The 9,547-nt window shown below is 42.7% G+C and overlaps 1 protein-coding gene across 1 annotated transcript; it reads right to left on the bottom strand.

Moving 5' to 3' along the window:
* Positions 1-819: 819 nt before the first annotated feature.
* LOC136542611 (COP1-interacting protein 7-like) lies at positions 820-8,995 on the bottom strand. Its single transcript, XM_066535123.1, has 10 exons — positions 8,541-8,995; positions 8,274-8,453; positions 8,079-8,181; positions 7,955-7,985; positions 7,456-7,504; positions 7,088-7,240; positions 4,385-6,389; positions 2,520-3,855; positions 1,430-1,513; positions 820-1,260 (listed from the first exon to the last, which is right to left on the bottom strand). The coding sequence occupies exons 1-10, from the start codon at positions 8,597-8,599 to the stop codon at positions 1,196-1,198; spliced, it is 4,065 nt and encodes a 1,354-aa protein (XP_066391220.1). The 5' UTR covers positions 8,600-8,995; the 3' UTR covers positions 820-1,195.
* Positions 8,996-9,547: the final 552 nt, after the last annotated feature.

The following is a 9,547-nucleotide window of genomic DNA, read 5'->3' as shown; positions in this document are numbered from 1 at the left end:
AGAGAGGGGAGGACGAACTCATGAACACGGACGAACACAGATAGACACTCAGACGCAGAGACTCACGTAGACTGACCCACACACGCGCAAGCAGCGCGCAACACTCTGTAATACGCGCACTCCTCCGCATTGCCTGAGATCAACATCTCAAGCAATCCACACCGTTCCACGCAGAGACCTGGGACTAGCTCCCTATCTCGCCCAGCTTATAACCCCCTACCACGAGCACCTCGGTGCAAGGAATACAATATCAATCTCTCAGACTAGACGTAGAGCATCTATTGCCTGAACCAGTATAAACCTTGTGTCTCTTTACATCACCATCCGGGATTAGAGGCACGCAGTACATTTCACTAGTTGGTTGAGGACCCCCCGGGTCCGAAACACCGACACTGTCCATCTATAGGCTAAGAGAAACTGAACATCCATTGCATGCTTGTATTAGAATCACAGATGAGATTCATCTTATTTGGGTTTTTTTTCAGATCCAGGGGATTACGAGAAAAGAGTTCATTGGTATGCAAGGGCTACAAGAAAAGAGTTCATGCAGATGCACAATCATTTCAAATGAAGGTAAAGAGAGTGAGGCACAAAGAGGAGCATCACTGGTATGCGGTCATCAACCAAAACCAAGTACATGAACTTGAGCACTATTGCCATAAATACTCCAAAAATTGGCTGAAACATACATCGAAGATATGTGTGGCGCAGTCACTAGTAAATAAGGCGAAGTTTCAGAAAACTCGATGAAGTTTTCTAAACAAAAGAGAGATGCACTCATCACACTTAACAAGTGACTTGCGTGTGCCTTGAACAAGTGTTTCCATGCTCTAATTGGCAAAATTACCATATATCTTGAATTTGTGATATATGTGAACCAAGAAACAAGTTGAGAGGGAGATACAGATATATCACAAAAACAATGAAAAAAATATAGGAGTTCTAGGCCAGTTGAAAGAACAGATTGCAAAAGATCTTTAAGTCCAACTCTACACAGGAGGTAAAGAATATTAAGAAAAAGAATAATCAAACAGCAACAATGGAGAGCTCAACTGGCAGCTTATATGAATTGCCATAGATACACAATATATATAATCACAAGCTAGCAGCGTCCGCATACCACCCTGAAAATTTGATACTCATACCTAACTTCAGAAGATATTTTATACACTCGACCTCTGGTGTCTTTTGAGGATCACCTGAGTCTGGCATCACCTCCCTTGCTTCGGAATGTTGACAGGGAGAAGAAAGAACGTGGCGCTGCATTTTTGGGGATAGCACATTTTAGAGAAGATTGCGACTTCGAGAATAATAAGTAATAAATTTGTGGGAAATACATGAGAATAAGTATGAAGAACCAAGATCTTCACATTATAGGCATTTAATGAGCAACTTAACATAAGCATATACATGTTTAGAAGTTTTATACCTTTAAGAGAACTTCCAGTCAGTTGATCCTCCCTCAATCTGAAATTTGCAGGTGGGTTTGGAATGGAGCTGCGTAGTGATTGTTCTGCAAATTAAGAATCCCCATCAAGCTTTTGTGCTTTAATAAGGAAAATGTGTGGCAAGAGCTAAGATTGGACAGTAACCAAAGGATATACAGGTGCATTAAGATTCAGAAATCCATGAGCTAATAAAGCCCTGAGTGCTGTTACGGTATAATAGCCAGGGGTATTAGTGTAATCTCCTAGTTTAGGGTTTTCCTCCTGTGTCTATATATATAGTCGCCATTGGGCATCAATACAATCATGATCCACGGAAGTTACTGCTTCTGGGGGATTACAATTTTGACATTTGGGCCTGGCTACTAGGGTCAACATTTTTCAAAGGTTCCATCCTACTCCTCGTGAGCCATTGCAGGGCAGCCTCACAAAAAAGAAGTTATTGGATCCTTTCGAATAGCATTGTGCAGGAACAGCATAGGAAAAATTACAGCTCTAGCACCTCTTTACCTTTCTTTTTAAAAATTCACACATTCGAAATGGGGTGTGGATCCACTAACATGATCTAGGGAGCGAGATAACATGTGCATGATTAATGCAGACAAGTGCATTAACAGAGGAACGTCTACCAGGTCACTCACTCTCAACAAATTGAAGCGTGGACAATATAATGAACTACTCAAACCATAAGGCAGAACCAATGCGCCCAGGGTTAGTGTGCATAACATGAGCCAAGAATAATAGGTTATCCTAGGTATATATACCTCAGCGAGAATATGAGTAATGCTCAGAATAGTTTTTTCAACAGTTCCAGTTTTGTTCGGGTACATGGAGAACAGAAATCTAAAGTTATCAGATAAATATAAGATAATTGTTTACCAACTCGTAGACATATGGTTGGAACCTTCAGGTACTTTTTTGAAAATTTAGGACTATGATGATCATATTAGAAAGGACCCATTTCTTTAAACTTTATCTAATGCAAATAAATTGTGGGAATAGTATTTTGAGAAGCATACTAACTAATTTAATGACAACAAAAGACCTTTTACAGAAAATTAGAAAGTCAAATACCTTGTTCAGCAAAAACCTCGTTCTCAACAAAACCGTCATATGAAGCAAGATAACCCATTCGAGACTTTCTGAAATCATCAGAAGATCCTACTACCAGATCCCGCCCATCTTCCATGTCATCATCGCATTCTGAGGCAGTGGAAGCAGATACCCAATCATTTACTAAACCATCACCGCCTCTAGTCTTCCTACCAAATTTCCACAGTTTCTTCAATCCTTTGGAAACATCTTTGCGTGACTGTTGAGATGCATTGACACCAGCAAAAGGCATCTGTGCACTGCCCCACTTTTTCCGCATCCGAGATACATCAGCATCTGTTATTTCATCAAGTGAATGAGAATTCCATGGTGATGGACATCCCGACGGTGAATCAGCGAAAGCGTCACCATCTGAATTATCATTCGTGTAGGGGAACAGCTGCGGAAGACGAGAACTCCAGGGTGCTGGAACATCACCAGCTGGATTGTGAACATTTCCTATAAAAGCAGTGAACTTAGTACCACAAATCGTGGATGCTTCACTTGGAAAATCAGCATCGCCATTTTCTGACCCTGCGTCATCTGAATTTCCAAATTCGTGACTCGCTCTTGGGTTCTCACTGTCAGAATCAGCAGGAAAGTCACTTTCTCTAAGGTTTTCTTCAATGCTTTCATATTCTTCCTCTTCTTTGGCATCATCAGGGGAATCCTCTTGCTGATCTTCAAAATCACCACTGTCACCATGCTGGAGGGCATTCGCCATCATGGCAGCTGCAGCCTGAAATCCAGCTATACCTATAACAGGGTGGGTCCCATTGCCTTTCCTAAGAAAAGGCTTTGGAGGACCCGTTCTGCGGGCACTGTAAGCAAAAGCTCCCTCTGATTGGTTCTTGGAAATTCTTGAGGGAGCCCAATTGTAAATATCCTCATTCCCTGATGAAATGTCCTTCAACTCATCAGGAATTTGGCTCTTCCTCATAGATTGTGACCTCCTCGATTGATCTTCTTTCAATATACTCTTTGACTCTTCAATAATGCTCTTGCTACGGGCAAAAGATTTTTGCTGAACTCTTGCAGCCGCTCTACTGAGTCCAGATGAAGGCTTTGTATTTTCTTTTCTTAAGTCAGAGAAACTGGGGACAGATTGTGCGAGAGGATTTTCTAGTGGATTCCTGCGATTAGCATAACCGGAGCTTGCAGTCCTTGATGAACGCTTATGGATAGGACCAGCAGATGCCTTTTGGGTGGAAGGAACTTTATTTGAAAAATGCTTCCTGGAATCAGCACTCCTGGAAGAACCATCACCAGATAGGTAGTCACTATTCAGTTCCTCTTCAACCAAGAATGAGTCAACCCCCTGCAAATGGCAAAGAAAATTAAATGCAAGTAAAGTCCATATTCTGCATTATTCCAGTACTCCACAACATTGTACTTCCTCCATCCCTAAATAACTGTCGTTTTTTGTTTTCGTGCCATAAGTTTGGCTAGATTTGTAGAAAATGCGTGCAACATTTGTATCTCCAAATAAATTTATTATGAAAATAGATTCAATGATCTATCTAATGATATTAATTATGTACCATAAATATTAATGTTTTTAATATAAAATTAGTCAAAGTTATTTCTCGTGAAGCGAGAACGACAGCTATTTAGGGACGGCGGGAGTATGTAACTATAAGATTCTAATATTTGCATATTGCACTTAAATAGTGAATAATTTGAACGAATACTTTGTAAGGCATTACTTTTCTAGATCAAAGAACTTCAAAGCAACGTGTGAAGTAAAATGAAAATCCCACACACAAGGTGCATGTTAAGCATTTTCAGTTACCAAAAAAAATCTTTAGTCGCTTTTTAAGTGTATTAAGTTAAATATAATTCAATACCTGATCCTTATTTTTTCTTGCTGATCGCGAAGGAGGAATCTTCTGAGAAGAATGAGAAACATAAGTTGAGTCAGGGACATCTGCAGACCAAGAGAATTTAGCTAGCAACTCGGCCTTGCTCCGTTCTAGACTCTCATGCATAGCCTTTAACATTGCTTCCTTCTCCTCTCTCTGCAGTTTCCAGTCTTCCTTCAGTTTTGCATCCCTCTTCTGCATATAATGGTCATAAAACTTCCCTCTCGACTCTTCTAAACTTAGAATGCCAAGTTTTTGTGGTGTGCTAATGTTAAATCCTTGATTATTCACCATCTTCAGAAGCTCACCGGCATCAAAATCATTGGTTGTTATACTCTCCTTTACAACTTGTTTTGTATGAATTGTCTCATGAAGAACCGTTGTCTGCTTTACCTCACTCACCATAGGTGTGCTATCAACCTGCACATCTGTAGGTTTGCCTCGTCGGGAGGATGTTAACTTGTGTTCAGCAAATAATTTCTCCAACTCATTTGCCTTCATTTGTAATTCGCCATGCCGATCTTGGTTCCCTTTTCCTGGTCTAATCACTCTAGCCTGCAAGTTTAGTTCCTGATCAGTAATGGATGATTGCCTGCTCAAATTTGTTCCCTGACGAGCAGAACAATCTGAATCAGAACCAGCTGTAACCTTTCTCCCTACATCCTCTGCCTTCCGTGGTAGACGATTCCGCTGCAAACTAGCGTCACGAAACTCAGTTTCTGTAGAGGTAACCTCATCCCTACCAGATGAGCCTTTAACATTAGCTCGGGAATTGGATGACGCTTTTGGTTTAGGATTAACACCACCAGATACCTTTCCAAATGATCGCAAAGAATGATCCTTCCTTCCAGTCACTTCTGCTTCAGTGTGAATATCTTTTGTATGAAGACCTCTAATATCATTCTGGGGAATCTGTTCACTTGCAACTGGTACTTCATGAGCAACAGCTGTGATTTCCTTATCTATCATGCGGACATGCTCCTCTGACGTTGCGCTAGTTAAAACATCCTTATTTTTCAGCAAGGCTTCCTCAACTGGCTTTGCAGAAGATTTTAGACGGTTTCGAGTGGAAACATTTGAAGTGGCATGATTTGACATCCTTGTGTGTCCTTGAATAACCCCCGGTTCTTTCCCAAAGGATGACTCACTCTCAATGCTAGAGTTTAGAACCATGTCGTTTTCTGCACCATCACCATATATACTCTCTTTCTGAGGAGCAAGTGTATTAAATAAAGTTGAGGGTGGGCACAAATCTGTGGTGGCCGGATCCATTGGTACATTATCCTTTTGACAAGGCCAAGAGTGTGATGTGACTGAATCCTTCTGTCCATTAGATTCCTCGTTAGCTCTTACTTTAGAGTTGGCCTCCAAATCAGTAGATGTTGGAGTCCTGACAGGAGTTCCATTATCCTTTTTGTCATTTAAGTTACCGCTCTCATTGTTGCTGAGATCAATACTCATGTCACTAACACTGCTCCACCTTCTAACTAACTTCTCCATGGAGGCACCAGAAGGAACCCTGCGGTGCTCACCTTTCCCTGGAACCACCCTACCAGTATCTGCTGAGTTGCTGTTACCAGAACTTGGAGTCTGCTCCTTTTTTTGGCTCTCAAACATGTTTATCCTGTCCTTCACACTCAGCCGCCTTGAAAGCCCTCCTACAGCAGGTGCAGGAGACGCATCTGTTTCTGCTTCTTGTTTATCTACTGCCTGTTGGATGGTTGGCTTGGGTTGCTGTTCTGCAGCGGCTTCTAAACCTTGGCTGTTGCTTAGTCTGTGGACCTGAGAGCCACTTCCACTGACTGTAGATTTGTTGTTGGATTCACCGAGATCAACTTGTGGCTCATCTATAGACATGTCTGAACTGGAAGAACCACGGACATTCCCATCGTCAAAGACCTTCCAGTGTGATGAAACTGCTGGCTGTGCAGTTTGAGGACTGATGTCAGGACGCCGCTGGCAAAGCGACAAGAATTTCGTGCATGCTTCGCTGAACATAACAAAGTTATGTTGTTATACATGTCCAAATATTACTCAACAGGAAAGACAATAAAGGGAAAAAATAAAGCAGAGTGGGCACTGAATAACTTCAGTGTTGCCATCGCAACCAGCAGTGTAACAATGGATTGAGGGCCTACAGAGATTCGACAGATTTCACAGCATATTGGTAATCCCAATTAAAAGAACCTCCTCTCCATGCAAACTTTCCCACTTTCCCAAAATTCAATTGTAAATTTTCTAAGTTTATGCTTTACATCTCCCCAAATCTAGACTGTTACTTTCTTAATCATGTCATACTGTTTATAAACTAATCATGTAAAATTTACCATGCAATGTAATGGCTTTCAGATTTCTAAATAAAAGGAAGTTGTAAAACTAAATTATCCTTTGCTATGCAACGAGAGGTTGTACATATCCTAAATGAGACTACCCTGCTTAACCTAGAAAATGAGTAACTTGTACACAATATTACCGCTTATGTTACAGGATATAAATTATGAAAAAACTGCAGCTGCTTTAACAGTCCATCAACTCTTAGAGGAACCAAAATGCAGTGCTGCGTTGCATTCAAGGATTAGCTTCGTATATGATTATTAATTTCGTTCGGGTACAAAAATACTTATGAGCAACAACATTAAGCTATAACTATATACCAGCATTATGAGACTGGCAGGTTTTAAGCATTACCTCAGCTGACTACCACCAAAATGATTAGCAAAAAGAAGAAGCTCAGATACACTGTTCGGATTAAACCCAGCAGAGGATGCTCGAGAACAAGCTGCGGCCAGATCTTGTTTAAGGGCGCTTAGACGCACATCGATTGCCCTAAGAAGTTCTTTCCTGCACAAGAATAGAACCCATAAAGTGGCAACTATTAAATTACAAAACACAAGAGTGCAACAGCCATAAATGGGCAGCAGACCAAACAAGAACAGCAGCATGTCTTATGATGTAACAACAAACTGATTCGATAGGTCATGCTAGACTCAGATAAATCAAGTTATGTGGAAAAGAAGAAACAATTGAATAAGAACAGACATGACAAAGGGGCTTACTTTGTAATATCTGCCGCCGCCGCCGCCGCTGAGGCTGTAACATTTTCAGCTGCCAATAAGCATGGCCAGAGATTACATAAACTAGATTCAGAAACAGAAGATATGCAAGATCGTACTAACAATGCAACATTATATCAATATTCATTAACACCACAAACAGTTAACAATTAATTACAGCATTTATGTCTTTCCTGAATTAGACATAGATTGCTTCCAATGCAAAGTTGGTGCTATCCGATGCATTCTTTCATAGTCAGTGCTCCTAAAACTCCATGGGGATCAATTATCCAGTTGTGTTCCCATCTATATCTTCCTTCTTTGCTTCTTATTTTTACCATCAATTAGATATTTGAAATTCAGTGACTAAATTCCCAAAAAAATAAAAAAATGCAGGGAAAATTTATCAGGTATGAACATAGATGAACTAAGCTAACAATATCCAAACCCCAATTGATAACGGAAGGGCAATCCAAACACAAAACATAATCATCCTACATACCAGCTCCACCTGAGGTAGCATCTCCAGTACCCTGAACAAGGTACAGAAATTTTAGGCAACAGCTACATCAAGAAACAGAAGGCGAAAAACACTCCAGCATCTGAAACAATTGCTTGGCACTTACTCCCTGCGCATAAATCTTCCTGGCCCCTTCCAGCTGCGACATCTCCAGATCATAGGTGTTCGCCAACTCCAGCACCTCCGGCGTGCTCACGAAGCGCACGAACCTGGAGGCACAGGCCAACCAAACATCCATCAAAATCCAATCTTTTCGGCACCGCCAACCCATGAACGACTGGATAAGCCACAATCAGCGGACCTCTCAAGGGTGCCCTTGCTAAACCACGGGGCGGGCCGCTCCAGCTGCAGCCGGATGGCCGGCGGCGGTGGCTGCGCCGACACCTGCTCCTCCGCAGCCCGCAGGTGCGCCACGAACGGCTTCACCGACCCTGACGCGATCTTCTCCGTCCGCCCATTGCCGCACACCACCAGCTCGCACCTGCGCAGGGACCGCATTTAGCGCACAAGAACCAGACGAACGCATCAAATGGGTGGAATTTTCCTTCCTATCCTCTCCCTTTCTCACCGCTGACGCCGAGGGGAGAGCTGGAAGAGCGCGAAGACGAGCGGGGCGTCGGCCTCCATGGCGGCCCCCACCACTGCTGCCGCCGCCGGCGAGCTCGGATCTGGCGGATCCCGGACACGAGCTCCACCCCGCGCCGTAACCCCCCAAGAAAAGCCGGAACGGCCGCGTGGGGCGCCAATGCAGCTCCCGCGGCGACAAGATCGCGGCTTGCGGCGTCGGCGGCGTTTGCCGGACCGTGCTGCGGCGGCCCGGATCTCGCCAGCACGCGGCCGAATCCGATGAGCGCGCGTGCGACGGGGGAAGAGCGGAGTGGAAGAAGAGAGGACTAGAGAGCACCACTGCGTGTTTGGTGTTGGTGGTGGACTGGTGGTGGACTCTACTCGCCTCACTGGTGGCTGCTGCAGAGGAATGGAGAAGCTAAAATAAAGAAAAAAATTGGGGGTATTTGAGAGAGAGATTACTGGCTTGATTTTGGAGGTTTGGTTAAAGTGCATGTGTGATTATACGTTAAGCTCTTTTTTGTGACTGGAATACGGACAAAAGAATGTAGGTGGAGCTGAAGGGCAGCTACTTTTGGTTCTCTTTGAGGATATAACGGCAACGGCATCAAGAGGACTGCAGCGCTTACCATTTTGCCCCTCCAGCTCCAGGAGAAGATGTAGGCTTTTGAAGTTTGTTGGAGGGATTTCTGTTTCAGAAGGACCACATTTGATGATAACAAGAACCATCTGGTGGTACATATATTATTACTATGGTTAAATAAGTATTGTAATTTTTTTACATGGAGCTATAAATGTGTAAATTTGTGTTTAATTGGTCAAGAAATGTTAGGTCACCAAATTTTAAATTAGCAAATTCCACTTTTGCTTAACATCTCTATCGAGTGAACTGGAAGTGTGCCGTGCAGCGAGTGAACTGGAAGCATTGGTAGTTTATGCTACATTAATTATGCTTTGCCCATGAGCTTTTATAGTACTACTAGGTGATTTCATGAGAGTTATCTTAAG

Source organism: Miscanthus floridulus, chromosome 3 (genome assembly GCF_019320115.1).
Source record: "Miscanthus floridulus cultivar M001 chromosome 3, ASM1932011v1, whole genome shotgun sequence".
NCBI classification, from domain to species: domain Eukaryota; kingdom Viridiplantae; phylum Streptophyta; class Magnoliopsida; order Poales; family Poaceae; genus Miscanthus; species Miscanthus floridulus.
Note: the sequence above shows the minus strand (reverse complement) of the source record. Positions and strands in the feature narration are given on the sequence as shown.

Coding starts and splice junctions, on each gene's coding strand:
- LOC136542611 (XM_066535123.1), bottom strand. CDS start 8,599: ATGGAGGCCGACGCCCCGCTCGTCTTCGCGCTCTTCCAGCTCTCCCCT. Junction 8,454..8,540: donor CTCTCCCCTCGGCGTCAGCG/GTGAGAAAGGGA, acceptor GTCCCTGCGCAG/GTGCGAGCTGGTGGTGTGCG. Junction 7,241..7,455: donor GCGGCGGCAGATATTACAAA/GTAAGCCCCTTT, acceptor ATTCTTGTGCAG/GAAAGAACTTCTTAGGGCAA.